Below are 16956 nucleotides of genomic sequence, written 5' to 3'. Positions count from 1 at the left end.
TTGAAAAATCCTAGATAGTTTGGGAGTGATCTCCTTGATAAAAGGTAAGGATGTAAAAATAAATTGGGCTGAAGCATCACCAGTTATATTATCATTGACAGGGAGGGTTAAATTGGAAGTTAAATTATAGTTTTCCAGAGATGTTGGTGTACTGAACAAAATATTATTCACCAAACGAATTGGATAAGAATTTTCTATGAAAAGATTTGCAAGAATTTAAGATTTTTATTATGGATATAAGCTTCCATAATAATTCGTTTGGTGAATAATATTTTGTTCAGTACACCAACATCTCTGGAAAACTATAATTCAACTTCCAATTTAACCCTCCCTGTCAATGACAATATAACTGGTGATGCTCCAGCCCAATTTATTTTTACATCCTTACCTTCTATCAAGGAGATCACTCCCAAACTATCTAGGATTTTTCAAAATTTACCTAACATGAAAATAGCCAATAAAACGGTACTTACCATTAAATCAATCCATAGCAAAGTTAAAGACAAGGTCCCTTTAATAAACCAAGTGAATGTTGTGTATAGTATTCCGTGTCAATCATGTGATAAGATATATGTTGGCCAAACTTCACGATCATTAGGTGCTAGAATTACTTCGCACAAAAGTGACTGTAGATTACATCCAGAAAGATGCTCTTTAGCAGACCTTGTGAATAAGTTTGACCACCATATGGATTATAACTCAATGAAAGTATTAACCACTGAATCAATCTCAGTTAAGAGGTCCTTTCTAGAAATGTCTTAGATTTTTGAAAATAACAATTGTATGAACAAAAAAACAGATATTAATCACTTGAGTGAAATTTATTCCTACTTATTGACTCTAGATAAGAGCTTTCACAAAAACAATATCAATTTGAACAATTCCATTGTATAATAAATCTTAAATTTAATCTTTTATAACAATTTTATTCAAACATAAATTTTACATTATACACTAGAGTACATTTGGTACTCCCAGTGAGAATATATAAGTTTTATCAATTGACAGATGTCACTCTGGCATTCTTAACGTTCTATCCTCAGACTCGTTCATTTGAATCCTGCACACATGATGTGAACAAGGGTCTGACGAAAAAGAATATTTTATCAACATCAATGTAACCATCCTCACATAAAATGTAAGTCATGAATAATTAATATTTTTTATCTTACTAAAACCTATATTATTGTAGTTTTCCTGATGATGGAAATAAAATTTTCCGAAAGCTTGGACTAACTTAAAAGAGTACTCATTTACATACTGCAATACCCCACTATCCAATAGTTTTTATTCTCAACTAGTCAGCAACGACTACCCTTCCTATATATATATATATATATATATATATATATATATATATATATATATATATATATATATATATATATATATATACGAATATGAAAGTTATTGAGTGTCTTGATATAGAAACAGAAGTTAATATCGGATATAGCACTCAAGAAAGTGGCAAACCATAGACACGTGTTTCGAGCTTTTGGCCCATCCTTACACTTGGCTGCACCATACTGATGATGGGCCAAAAGCCCAAAACACGTGTCTATGGTTTGCCACTTTCTTGAGTGCTATGTCCGATATTAACTTCTGTTTCTATATATATATATATATATATATATATATATATATATATATATATATATATATATATATATATTATATATATATATATACATATATATGAAAGTTGCTGACAGGTCTCTATCTTCCAATTTGTGCCTGAAAGTTATTTCTTTGCATGATCTTCACATCTTTGAATAGTTACCTCTTTGAAATTGGTTTCTTCCTTTTTTATTCTGAAAGATTTTCACATATCTTTATAAAGATGTAGAAGTAGAAAGCCAAAACTTTCTTTTCCAGTAAGTTCTAGTTTTGATGTAGATTTTGTTCTCGTGAATAGGGTTGATTTATTGAAAAAATTAAATTATTTGTTGTTAAGTTAATGTAAATTAGGCTGTATCATCGTCATCATACCTATTGAAATGAATACATTTCTAGAAAAGTTGATGTTTTGCTGAATAGTTTTTCCGAAGTATTCCTTGAGTGGAGTGAAACGCATCTCACACCAAATTTTTAGTGTGAAAATTGTGAAATTTTCATCATAGATACCTAGTGTTATAAATTTTGATCATATAACGATTCAGTGCATTCATAACTATGTGTTTCGAATGTGTTTGAAATTTTCTACTTTATTGCATTGTAGTTATATATCAATAGATTAGGGCGGACTTCATGATAATGAAATTTCTATTTGTACCATCTCAACAGGTAATACTTAATTCATTCAGAATTTTTTTGTGTTTTTCTGTAAGTACGATATTTTCAATTAAATGTTAAGACGTTTCATGAAATGATATATAATTGATCAGGTAATTCATTCATTTTCAAACAAGTTCGTTTAAAGTTGCCAAGAAAAAATCTAACACATCTTTCTTTCGAGTGTACTTGCAAGTCTAGTGCTGGCTGGGAGAGAGTTGGCGTAAACCCGCTTTTCACATAGAGGATTATTGGAAAACGTGCCTGGACCTACGAAATGTGATAACTTTCTCAACAGCAAAACAACTCCGAATCTGGATGCCTTTAACGGTCTGGTGGAATTGCATCATAGGGATTTTGGATAGAGGATCGTCATGAGTGAGATTTTCTGAAGTGCAATTTCGATACAGGTGTATTTAATTTATTTTTCAATGAAATCGTGTTTAGCTCAACTGATAAACGTTTGGAAATGTATCAATCAAACGATTTTGTAGATACATCAGTGAAGTTGTCCATAATTTATACCAGGTGATTCCACGTCATTTTGTACAGCTTCGAATGTGGCAATGAAAAAGTGTTAATATGATTAAATATTCACTAACAACTTTTCATACTATTTATGCGAGAGACGTCAGTAACAGAAATATCAGCTCACGAAATAAGTAATGTAGACAAACGCCAAGAACAATATTCATTCCAAAAAACTTAGCCGATTTGCCGCAAATATATAATCTTTTGTGAAGGTATAGGAGCTATGAAAGTGTAGCAACATCTATAATATTTAAATATGATGGAGGGTACGTCTCTAGAAACACGAATGAGATAATATTCATCTCAAACGGTATTCTTAGCGAGAATTAGGGTTTCTGTTATCTTGAAATGACTTGGATGTTACATGGTGTTATAAGTGAGGCTTTTACTCTAGTATTCCCTAATTGTGAAGATAAAGTCGTGCACAAAGCATCAAATTAAATTCTGTATTATTTGAATAAATGTATTCACGGTTTCGAACCAATTTTTATACACAGAGTGGTTGAAATATTTTCTGATAGATGTTTTGACAAAGTTACTTGCTCTTTTGGGTGTTTTTAAAATTCCATATTATGAAAAATATGCAACTCTCAATCAACAGAGAATGTGGATGACAAACTTCGAAGTTCATCTGGGAATGTAACTTTACTGTAATTAGGAAAGCTATCCCATTCGATATACTGGGTGCTTCATAACTACGGTAGGAAACTTCAGAGAGTGATTCGTTAGGTCGTTTGTAGTGCGCCCGGAAATCCATGCGGAGTTCGGACATAATTGGCAAGTGGCAACCCTGCTCGGTCGAAGGAGATCGATGCTAGGAAGACAAAGTGGCAGTGGTTCGCTAATCGGCGACTGTGATTGCTGTGTTTGTTGATAGTAAAGATTTGTTGTATTATTGTGAAGTTAATCATTTTGATTAAGTCGTATTTGTGGTGTATGGATTACATTTATATTTCAATAGAAATCTCAAGATTCAAGTGTTTCATTTTTATCAATGTGCTGGCCCACCCTGACGAACCACGAGATAGAGTGAACGTTGCATTTGGCACCCTAACGTGAGGCAGCATAGAGGCGATGAAAGGTGGAATTTGATGGTAGACAAATATTGAAAAAAATTTTTGTGAAGCAAGGAAACTATTTGGGAAAATATTCCTAGATCCCGCCAATACGACAAAGTGAGGTTGGTTGAGTTTAAGGAGCGTAGCAGAAGTCAACGCCGAAACGACGCAGGGAGTGAGACCAAAGACACAGGAGTGAGGAAGATAGCAGATCTCCAGAAGGCAAAGTCGGCTGTCTGGGTAAAATAAACCAGATCAAGGACAAATTATCAGCAAGGTGAGAGGGGAAAGAAAACGGTGACAGACTGAGGAAAAACAAGGTAGGAGTTGAACTTTGATTTTATTTCGAACGAAGTGGATCATAGACATTGACGGAAAAAACCGGTTCAGATTGTACTGTACAGAATCATTAAATAACAATTTTATTAGTATGTTCGATTCTGATAGTTTTAGATTTGGTAAATTGTGAAAGATAGTAGGTATTGTAGACATAAAAATAACGAATTGATATACCTATTTTTCGGATATTGTAAAAGTTGAAAATGCCGAAAAATAAAGCAGATAATCAACAGGAGGTTGTTAGTAAAGACAATGAGTTGTGTTCACTTGTAAATTCACTGTGTGAGGACCTGAAAAAAGTGCAGTCTAGTATTGTGGCACTAACTAATAATATGCATGAACATGAAAAGAAATTACAAGTTTCTGAAAATACTCAAGCAAATATTAGTAATAAAACTGATAGACAATTTATATCAGTATGGAAAGATTTAGGAGGTCAGTCGTTGAATTTTTATCCTGGTGGTAATACCCATCCAGTGTTTTTTGTAAAAAAATTAAAAAGACTAATGAATGACGCATTTGTACCAGAGGCGGCTCGGCTGGGGCTTGCAATTAGTTGTTTGAAGGGTTCAGCGGCCGAATGGGCAGAAATAAAAGAGGATTCTTTTGAAAATTTTCAATCATTTGTAGACAATTTTATGGCTCGTTACTGGGGGGTAGAAGAAGAAAGGTCTCTCTTTTACGAAATTAGATACGGTAAGTTTAATGGGGGTAGTCGCGCTGATTATTTTTTGAGATTAGTGAAACAATCGAGTTTCCTTTCAGAAAAAATTCTAGAAAGTAAGTTGATAGAATATTTATGTCAACATTTTTCGGATGAACCTGAAATTAAAAAAGGGATTATTTTACGCGGTTTAAGTACGATTGATGATGTAGAAGAATTTCTGAGAAAGATAGATTCTACTGATAGAATAGAGAATAGTAGAAAAAATATAGAAAGGGGGGTACAGGATAGGGATAATAGAAATAATAATAATTGGAGGCGCCAGGAAAACAATAATAGTAATCGAGATGCGGGAAATAGAGAAAATTATAGAAAGAAAAATGAGGGTGAGAAAGTAATAGAATCTCGAGAGTGTAGGGCTATATCGAGAGTATACGCTGATAGAAAAGAGGATTTTTTATCTGACGAAGAAAAAGATGATCACGTAGGGGAAAAATTAATAACACCTGTTGTGAATGCATCAATTGGAGAGGTAAAAAACGTCAATTTTAATAGATTCAGGTAGCCAAATATCGGCTGTATCAGAAAATTTTGTAAAAACTTTAGAAAATGTTAAAATACTTAGCTTACCAGTAGCAAATGTGATGGTTCGGTTAGCTGTAGGATCTAAAGAGCAACGAATAAAACAACAAGTTTATCTACCTATTAGGGTTGAGGAGATATTGTTGGAAATTCCTTTATTAGTAATTCCGAAATTGAATTCAAATATTATTTTGGGATGTGACTGGTTGAGCAAAGAAAAAGTAGTTTTAGATTTTGAAAATAATGTAATGATGCTGAACATTTCGGGAAAAGAAAGTAAAATTCAGTTTCAGGTGGAAAATAAATCTAGTGGGGGGTTATCGGTGAATTATTTAGGAAAAGTGGTAGAACGTCATCAATACAGCAAGGATGAAATTCGTGAAGTAGTCAATAGGGCTAATAATTTTAAAGAAAAAGATCAACTATTAGCATTACTTCTAGAATATCGTGAGGTGTTTTCGGAAACCCCAGGACGTACACAAGTATACGAACATGAGATCGTTTTGCGGGACAATACTCCTTTTTTCAGAAAGCAGTATGCAATACCGTTTTCCCAACGACAAGAAGTTGGCAGACAAATTAAGGAAATGCTAGACAATGACATAATAGAACAGGGTCGTACGGAATATATTTCGCCGCTAGTAACTGTCAAAAAGAAAGATGGATCGGTGAGGGTGTGCTTAGATGCGCGGTTCCTTAATTCGAGGATGTGCAAGGACCATGCGATGCCACCAAGACCGGATGAATTATTGAACAAAATCGGGAAGTATCAGATTATGAGTAGTCTAGATATGACTGCCAGTTATTGGCAGATTCCTATAAAACCAGCACATAGGTGTTATACTGGATTTATGTTTGGAAATTTCACTTATTTTTTTAAAGTTTTGCCATTTGGCTTAGCTACATCAGTAGCGTCGTTCGTGTGTGGACTGAAAAAAATTTTAGGTCCAGAAGTAGAAACATTCACTTTAATGTACGTGGATGATTTATTGGTTGTCTCGCCCAGCCCTGGGGAACATATTATTCATTTACGGAAAATTTTGGATAAATTTAAAAAAGCCAATTTGACTATAAAATTGCGTAAATCGAAGTTTGCGGAAAGCGAAATTAGTTTTCTGGGACATATTATCAACTCGGAGGGAGTAAAAATGGACCCAAATAGAGTACGGGCTATTCGCGAGTTCCCTCGCCCACGGAATATAAAGGAATTACGAGGATTTTTGGGTTTGATAAATTATTGTCGGCGTTTCTGTAATGGTTTTTCTGAATTGACATTACCATTGGTTAAATTATTGAGAAAGTCGGTTAAGTGGGAATGGAAAAATGACGAGGAAAGGGCTTTTCAACACATCAAGGAGGCCTTTTTGAAATCAAAAATGGTTATTCATCCTGATTTTACGAAGACATTTTTTTTACAATGTGACAGTTCTGATTTTGCTGTAGGGGCGTATTTGTACCAACTGAAAGATCTTTCAGCGGAGCAACAAATAATAGCTTTCACAAGTAGAATGCTGCAAGGTAGCGAACTACGATATACGGTAACAGAAAAAGAGCTATTGGCTCTAGTATATGCCCTTGACCAGTGGCGAACTCTAATTTTAGGGTATCAAATAACGGTATTAACCGACCATAAAGCTTTAATATTTTTAATGAGTACACGAATGCGAAGTGCTAGGTTAACTCGTTGGGTACTATTTATCCAAGAGTATGATTTGACCATACAACATTGTCCGGGCAAAGAAAATATTGTGGCTGATATTTTATCACGTAATCCCATAGCGTCCAATAAAAAACCAACTCCTGATGTTCTATCTGGGGTTGAGATGTCTATGTTGCAATTATCAAATGAATTTAAACTGGTTGAAGAAAACTTCAAAACTATCACAGAAGACCAGTTATTGGATGAAAAGATTGCCAATAGGATCGCTATTATTCAAAATAACACTGATATATCGGTAGCAAAAAGAAATCAAGTCTTAAAATGGTATGTTTATCATAAAGCTGTTCTTTTTAAACGCGGGGATTCTTCTAATCCGGGATACAAATTATGCGTCCCAGCTTCCCAAATCAAAGATTTAGTTATACAGCAGCATGCAGACAGTGGCCATTTTGGTATCAATAAAACATATCAATGGATGAGAGAAAAATTTTACTGGCCGAAAATGAAACGCCAAATACGGAAAATAGTGGGGTCTTGCGATCTGTGTCAGAAGACGAAGTTAGGACCAACATCTCGAGGTGCCATGCACTCGGTTGTAGTGGAAACACCAGGTGATCTTGTCTGTCTCGATCTGATAGGACCGTTACCGTCATCTCGAGCAGGGGTCACCCAACTGTTAGTGGTAGTGGACGCGTTTTCAAAGTATAGCGTCTTATACTCTCTAAGACGGGCGACCGCAGAAACTATATTAAAAAAATTGAAGGATCATTATTTTGTAAAGGTTCAGATACCTAAGAGTATTTTAACGGATAATGGATCTCAGTTTCGATCCCATATATGGACGTCATTTCTTACAGAGAATGGTGTTGCGGTTAAACATACTAGCGTTTATTTTCCACAAGGAAATTTGACGGAGCGTGTGAATCGAGAAGTGGGTAGGCTGTTGAGGGCATTCTGTTCACAAAAACATACAAAGTGGGCATATGTTCTCCCAGATGTAGAACATTGTATCAATAATGTGATTCATGATTCTACGGGGTACACCCCCAATTACTTGCAGTTCGGACGCGTCGAACCCAACAATATTTGTAAAATTCTGTCTTTCCCCTTGGATGAAAAACGAGTGTCTCCGCCTCTGGAGCAAATATGGACACTAGCCGCAGCAAGAATAAAGTCTAAAGCTCGAAAGAGACAAGAAAAACATCTTAAGACTACTAAAGTTGTCCTTTTGAAACCTGGCGATGCCGTGTTAGTTAAAACGCATGCCTTATCATCTTTAGAGGAAAAGAAAATTCGCAAATTCTTTGCACTTTTCGAGGGTCCTTACTATGTTTCAAAGGTAGTAGCTCCGAACTCATATGAGATATCGGATAAAGAAGGTAATGGTCATGGTATACAAAATATTGTAAATCTTCGGGTATACCGTGATGCAACTGCAATATAGGTACTATAAGATGTTATAATATATATTTATATATATATAAAAAAAAATTGTTAGAAGTAGTTTATTGATATGTATATTTAATTATCTCTTTTTCAAGTTCAAATTAAATAGGGGGGTAGTGTAGTGCGCCCGGAAATCCATGCGGAGTTCGGACATAATTGGCAAGTGGCAACCCTGCTCGGTCGAAGGAGATCGATGCTAGGAAGACAAAGTGGCAGTGGTTCGCTAATCGGCGACTGTGATTGCTGTGTTTGTTGATAGTAAAGATTTGTTGTATTATTGTGAAGTTAATCATTTTGATTAAGTCGTATTTGTGGTGTATGGATTACATTTATATTTCAATAGAAATCTCAAGATTCAAGTGTTTCATTTTTATCAATGTGCTGGCCCACCCTGACGAACCACGAGATAGAGTGAACGTTGCACGTTTTAAGGAAAGATGTTATTATGAACACATGTCCATAGTTTCTGTGAGACAGGGCGTTCAAATTGAAAGAAAATGGTATTTATGAAATAAAATAAAAAGATTGAAATCATCATATCTAATGACGTATCAGTGAATTTTCGAAAAAAACTCTCTTCAACTCAATCTGAAAACTATCAACCTTATCAACCAATATAAACCTTAAACAAAAAAATAACGATTTTTTACTTTGAAGTGGATGATAAAACACACGACTGCACTTTTGTTATTGATTGTCTGTCATGTTCAAATGTGCCCGAAGTATTTATAATTTATTTATTTATTTATTCATTTACGGAATGTCTATTACAGCATTGTAAAAGTTAATATAAAATTTGCGGTCCTGAATATGTATACTTACAAAACATAATTTCACTACAGAGAAAAGCTATTTACATTTATTTCAAATTGTGGTCTTATAAAATATTAAAATAAAAAGAATAAAAATAAAATATATATACATATAAATAGATAAATGCATAAATACACACATACATACTTAAGAGAATAAGGAGATCACTCATTCGAACAGCATCATAAGGCCAAGTGTTTGTCTTTATCTTTTATATTTTTTAGGGTATGGCGAAGTAGTTCAAATCTACTTTATTTGCATTCCTTACCATTGTTGATAAAGGGTTGTGGAATCCATAGTTACGGTAATGGTGTTTATTATGAAAGGTGTCATTTGACCTAGAAAATTGTTATTGTATGTCATTGCATGAATCAATCATCTGCAAAACATAAATCTTTGGTGAAAATCCAGAAACAGTAGAGTATGAACATACTGTATGTGATATAGCTACAGGAAGTTTATTTTTATAACTTTAAAAATGGTTTGTGGACCTACTTCAGTTGCAGTGCAATCTTATTGGTATCATTTGAGAGATCGTCATCTATCGTATTAGTTATACCTTGTTCTAGCTCAGGCGTTGTTACAGTTTCTGGTCTTCCACCACCTACATCTATATTGAACTTTCAGTTTCATATAATCTTACATAAAGCGTTTTGAAGATTTCAGCACATGGAATTAGTCTGTTGACATATCTCTCCTGGTAAATTCTACGCACTCCTTTCACATTTCCATTTGCTAATTCATAAATAAAATGTATGTTAGTGAAATCATTCGTGATGGTATCACTGCTGATTAATAACTCTCAATTTCATTGTCTTCTGGTCTCTAAAGCAGCTAAATAGATATGTGATTGTACTTGGCAATTCTTCACTATAAAGAGCACACGAATATTCTATTGAAACCAGTGGCGATACTTATTTTGAATTAGTTGCCTTCCAAAACGCCCCTGATCCAAATGGGTCAAATTCAATTACTCACTTGGAATTGAAGGACTGAAAAAGTAAGTATCAAGTTGGCGACAAAAAAGCGATATGTTTTTTCTGTTATAATATAAATATTTTTTTTACATGTTCATGATATGCAATAGCCTTTTTTTTCCTCAAAAACGAAGTTATATAAGGTGGAGTGGAGGTTATGAGGAATTTCGTACCTACGATTCCATCAAGATCCCACGATTCGTCTTTGTCTGAATGAATTTCTCTACAATCCTTATTCTGAGTGAGCATGAGCTGAAATTATCCCGAGGCCATCGAATTCAGATTGGCACACTCCATTATCCATGCAGTCTCGGTGGAATGGATGCCTTCTTTGTACCAGAGATTTAGTTATATCAGGTTTCTTGATAGAAATGAAACGAACATACTCGAATTAAAATTGGAAGTATTCTCCCATACACTGAAGGCTTTTTCAGAATTAAATAATATTTTGGCGAATTTTTGAGAAAGAGAACATTTGACATGTTTTTTTTTCATTTATCCTTCCCGTTGAACTTTGGTTTTGTTTGTGTTCCAACTGTCACAACTAGATAATTTTTATAATTATTTGTAGATTGGTCTACTATTGGCATTGTCAATATAGGATTTTCGGCAGAAGTATGTACCGTTTTTAAGTTCACCTCTGCTTCGGGATTGACTTTGGTCGCCGGTTTTTACTAATATGTTGGAAATAATATTAAAATCTGGTTTTTCAGCTATCGATGGTGGAATATCTGAGATTGATTGATTTTCTAAGAAATCAGTAATACTCTCGTTGTCTAAATTCGCAATATTGTTCAAGTTAACTAGTTCTTTTTCTATTGCTTCATCAATGTCATATGGTTTCTGCTACTTGATTATTTTTATCACATTCATATTTTATGACATAATCAAACTCTTCCAATTTGAGGCGCTACCTGACAAGTTTGGATTTTGGCTCCTTTGAGAAAAAACCATTGTAGAGGTTTGTGATCTGTATAAATCAGAAATTTCCTAGCAGAGAGGTTCAGTCGAAAATATTTATCGCGAGCAGTTCCGTTTCTTTGAAATCTTTTTCGAAGTATGGGTGAGCCAATACAGGTTGTGAAGTTGAAATATTTTTACATGATTCAAATAATTCTATGAATTCTTTGGTATGTTCGACTTTGTTGTCCTTTTTTAGAAACAAGGTTATGGGTTTGGTAATTTCAGCGAAACCTTCAATATATTTCTGATGTATCCGATAAGGCCAAAAAAAGATGCAATTTCATTTTGGGTTCGAGCTATGGGAAAATTGTTTATCTTTTCAATTTTGATAGGATTCGATTGTATCTCTTCTTTTGTGACTATATATTCTAGAGATTCTACTTCTTCAACATATTCAAATTTTGAATATGTTCTTAGAGGCCGATACCGAATATTATGATTTCGTGCATATATACCATGCAAATTTATGAAAATATGAAAGGTAGAAGGCCTCTTTTTTTAACTCGAAAAAAAAAATCTTACACTGGATCAATTGGTAAAACACGTTATATTGAGCTATATAATAACTCTATACATAGTGTAACTAAATTCACTTCGTTGGAAATCATCAGAGGACATATTGACGACTCTAACTTTTCGATATGAACGAAAATGTAATTATATCGCACTATATCCAAAACCACGATGAAGTAAGTAAAAATATGAACGAAAATAGTCAAAGAGCAAACGTAACGTTATCCTCCCAAATAGGAAACGCTAGTCTCTCATACACCAAATATACTTCTCTACACTATTTGGACCTTGAAATAATTATGGACTAGATAAAAAAATTCGAATAAAATTTTTGAATCAATCGAAAAAAGTATTTCCAAAGTTAACGTAACCAACCCAAGATTTTATCACGGATTATCTGAGAATATACTGCTCAGAACTGAATATCTTATTAGCATTTTACAGAGAAAATTTGACAATCTACATATGTGGCACCGAACAAGAAAGATATTCAGTTCTAAAAAGAAGATTACCTGTTCCTAGTGAACACATATACCCACCTGGAGAAGTTCGCGCCACTGGATAACTGCACACTTCACCTTTTTGACGAAAAAGTCTCGTAGAAATGCCACATTTTGGAAATCAACGTGCAAGATCCCATTGTAGACCAAGTAACACAAGCTAGAGTATCTTCTTTGTATGTACGGGAATATCGTCGTTTTTTATAATTATGTGTTTGACATTTGAGGTGAATGTCAGTTTGTCAGCATACTCTTTGCAGTGCTCTTCAATAGCGGATTTTTCTCCTGAGTTCATGTAATCAGTACGAATAATAGTTATTTATGTATCAAGGGAATTAGAAGGGCCTTAATTACCGATGGCAAAGTTTGCGTCCCGAGGGCCTCTGGCCCGAGGGACAGCAATTGCCTGAGGTTATTAAGGCTCATTAATTCCCGTGGTACATAGATAATTTTATTTCTGACCGATTTCAATAAAATTTTGTTCATTTTTGAAACGGAAAAATGTACCAATTCATTACCTTCCCGGTATATTTGAATCAGGACCGTTGATTATAGTAGAGTTTTCTTGTTGCTAGGTTGTTGCTATGTTACTTGTTTATAAACAGAACTTTGTTATCAAGCTGTGTTTGCGGTGAAAACGTGTTTTCTACCCCAAATATAATGGAGGATATTTCGAAAAAACTGAACAAGCAAGAGAATCATTAATTCCATCGAAAAGTGAAGCCGTATACCAAAAAGAATACAAGATATATCTGGACTGGCTGACACGGAAAAATGTTATGCCAAAAGATGTCACTGAAACTGTATTTCTGGCATATTTTCAAGAACTGGTAAGTTATTTTCTATGTTTTTCGGTAGATTTGGTAGTAATTGTGTTTATTCGTTTCAGTCAGAAACGTATAGTCCGAATTCTTTATGGACTAAATGGTCAATGCTAAAATCGATGGTGACTACATGAGAAACGAGATATCACCAAGTTCAAAGAACTACAGGCTTTTTTGAAACGGAAGAGTAAGAGTTATAAGCCGAAAAAGTCTGCTGTTTTATCTCCTAAAGATGTTATCAGATTCCTAAAGGACGCTCCTAATGATATTCATTTATTGCATAAGGTAATTTTTTTCTTATTTTCCTTTTTGTGTGTATTTATTTCATTTTTTTTTGTTATAGGTTGTTATGATTATGGGTTATTTTGGAGGATGCAGAAGTCAGGAACTTTTGAATATGAAGATATCGGATATAGAGGACCGGGATTCCGTTATGGTAGTGAACGTACCGGAAAGTAAAACTGGTGTATCGAAGAAATTTACAGTTGTGGATGAAAAAGAGTTCTCCGCTTTGCCTTTATTAAGACTTTATATGTCTTTGCGTCCTAAAGGTATTGAACGATTTTTTTTGAGCTTCCGACAAAATAAATGTACATCTCAGCCAATTGGAAAAAACATGTTTGGGAAAATCCCCAGCAAAATCGCAATGTATTTAGGATTGCCAAACTCATCTTCCTATACGGGACATTGCCTTCGTCGCACTTCTGCTACTGCTCTAGCCAATGCAGGAGCAACTATGACTAACTTAAAAAGACACGGAGGTTGGAAAAGTTCCACGGTGGCGGAGGGGTATTTGGAGGATAGCATCGAATTGAGAAATAAAACGGCGCGTTTGTTGTCTACTTTGTCATCAGAAGAGGCAGGTACCTCGACTGTAGTGAACAGAAGCTCCAGCCATACAAAAGAAGAAATTGTTTCCAGTGGCGGAAGTAATTTTCAGGGAACATTTAAAAATTGTACATTTATTATTTGTAATGACGTGAATAAATAAAATATGGTTCAGTTTTCATTTCTATTTATTTTTACTTGTGAAAGATAGAGGGAATTATAAAATCTATAATGTCCCAAGGGAGTTATGAGCCTCTTTATTGATAGCGTAACTATGACGATATAAGCTTATAATATCCCGGTCAGAAATAAAATCCATTATTTCATCCTTTTATGTGTTGTGTCTGTTTGTTGTGATTTGGTTTCTTGTATAGTCGGGAAGCTGGCTTCGAAAACATGTAAGAGATTTCTGAAGGCTGATATTCTCAAAATTGGTTGTACTTAAGTGATGAAAAGCTAATCTACAGGACAACTGGCGCTGTGACGCTCGCGAAGTTGTCATTTTGATAAGCATCTCCAAAATGATTTCTCACAGCTCAAAATCTGTAGAAAAATTGAAATTATAATATGAAACATGAATCTAATAGTCAGACTGCGTGATACGGGGACACATAGTGTCGCGCTACTCCCAAACTGTCCAAAAAATTTCCTAAACCAAAGTGATTTCTGATGGCTAAATTTTTATAAAATAATAATAATAACTATAAAGTTCATAAAAAACACAGTCAGATTCCTTTGTGATAGAACCATCCCAGTCAGCAGTCGATGGAAATGAGAATGGTCACATTTTGCCTATATATAAATATATATATATATATATATATATATATATATATATATATATATATATATATATATATATATAAATATATATATATATATATATATATATATATATATATATATATTTATATATATATATATATATATATATATATATATATATATATATCAGTATATTTTCGCAAAAATATATTTCAACAATTTTTCAATGATATTAGTTGTTTCGAATGAAAAATGATAGAATAAAATTATATTCATGTTAATTTTTTTCATGTGATCAAGCTTTGGTAAATGAGCATGTATTTTGTATACTTAATGTATTATATAGAATATACAGGGTGTAAGTAAATAAGTGTAAAACATTCGAGGAGATGATTTCTCATTGAAAAAAAGATAGGATCTTTCATATGAAGAAATTTCATTGGCGCATTCCTTGTTAAGATACAGCCCCTTAGAGGGGGTACATAAAATTTGTATAACAATTTGTTTCACAAGCACTAAAATAGTTACAATATTGAAATCAACCTGACGTTTTGTACTACCAAAAAGACACTTACCAGTAATTTATTTGGTCTACCTCATGGTTGTAAGGGGTGCAAAACGCAACCCCTGAAATTTATTTCCAAAGTAACTTTTTGTCTTATTATTTATTCACCATTTAAAAATTTATTTCCGATAGTCAGTTTCATTCTAAACAAAAAATGTCTCCTGGGTTTTTTGTCCAAAATAAACCAGTTCCCAGCAAAACATTATTTTAGGAACAACTACAGACATACATCGTCATAAATGCGAAAATACGAAACTAATCTATCTAGTAGGTCGCTATTAGCGATAGTGATAATTAAATTGGTATGACGCTATCAGTTTGTAAATTTTTGAAATTGAATTAATACTAATTGTGTGTTGTTGTTCTGTTCTTAATTTGTTACTTTAATAATTCACTTGTTATCAAAATGGCATCCACAAATAAGGAAATGGTTGATATGCATTATACGTTTACGGTCTGTCGCAGGGGAATGGGTTAGAAGCTTTCAGAAGATATGCTGCAATATATCCTCAACGGCAGCATCCTTCACGTACAATATTTGCTCAACTTCATCAACGATTACGAGAATATGGTTCATTCGACAAAACAACGCAGGATTGTGGTCGCCATCGAGAAGTACGAACATCACAGCTTGAGGAAGCGGTACTTAATTTGATTAAAGAACAACCTACCTACTACCAGTAATTTCTACTACCAGTACTAGGAAGATTGCTTTCCAGATAAATGTTGATCATATGACAGTATTTCGAAATTTAAAGGAACAACTCTTATACCCTTACCATCTGCAACGCGAGACTTTCCGCGAGACTTTCCGAACCGTCTTGAATATTGCAATTGGATGCTGGAAATGATTAGAAGAAATTGTGACTTTCTGAAGACGATGGAATTCACTGACGAATGTAGTTTTTCTCGGGACAAGATTATTGATTTTCATAATTATCACGTATGGGCTGATGAAAACCCTCACGCTATTGTCGAAACTAACCATCAAGAACAGTTTTCTCTTAACGTGTGGCTCGGAGTTATTGGGGATGATTTAATTGCGCCTCATTTTCTACTTCCTCGATGAAATGGTATACGTTCAATTTTTAATTCACTTACTACAAAATAACAATAAATCCAGTTCGCATTTATGACGATGTATCTCTGTAGTTGTTCGTAAAATAATTTTTTGCTGCGAACTGGTTCATTTTGGGCAAAAAACCCTCGAAATATTTTTTGTTCAGAATGAAACAGGCTATCGGAAATAAATTTTCAAATGGTAAACAAATAATAAGACAAAAAGTTACATTGGAAATGAATTTTAGGGGTTGCGTTTGCCACCCCTTACAAACATGCGGTAAACCAAATAAATTTTTGGCTAAGTGTCTTTTTGGTAGTACAAAACGTCAGGTTAATTTCAATATCGTAACTTTCTCAGTGCTTGTGAAAAAAATTGTTATACAAAATTTATGTACCGCCTTTAAGGGGCTGTATCTTAACAAGGGATGCTCCAATGAAGTTTCTTTATATGAAAGATCCTATTATTTTTTCGATGAGGAATCGCCTCCTTGAATTTTTTACAGTTATTCAGTTACACCCTACCCTGTATATACTATTGAGTCGTGATGGTGAAGGTGGCGCTACAACTTCCGAACTATTGATGCCACTCAATTAT

The 16956-nt window shown here is 34.0% G+C and overlaps 1 protein-coding gene across 1 annotated transcript; it reads left to right on the top strand.

Moving 5' to 3' along the window:
* The first annotated feature begins 13274 nt into the window (after nt 1-13274).
* On the top strand, nt 13275-14150 carry LOC141485950 (uncharacterized). The gene is made up of 2 exons (XM_074183678.1): nt 13275-13426; nt 13485-14150. The coding sequence occupies exon 2, from the start codon at nt 13491-13493 to the stop codon at nt 14130-14132; it is 642 nt and encodes a 213-aa protein (XP_074039779.1). The 5' UTR covers nt 13275-13426; nt 13485-13490; the 3' UTR covers nt 14133-14150.
* Nucleotides 14151-16956: the final 2806 nt, after the last annotated feature.

This window comes from Leptinotarsa decemlineata, unplaced genomic scaffold (assembly GCF_025532065.1).
Source record: "Leptinotarsa decemlineata unplaced genomic scaffold, Ldec_3_MD MMD2_tig00026340_RagTag_RagTag, whole genome shotgun sequence".
Taxonomy (NCBI): domain Eukaryota; kingdom Metazoa; phylum Arthropoda; class Insecta; order Coleoptera; family Chrysomelidae; genus Leptinotarsa; species Leptinotarsa decemlineata.
This window is presented reverse-complemented; position numbering and strand designations above follow the sequence as displayed.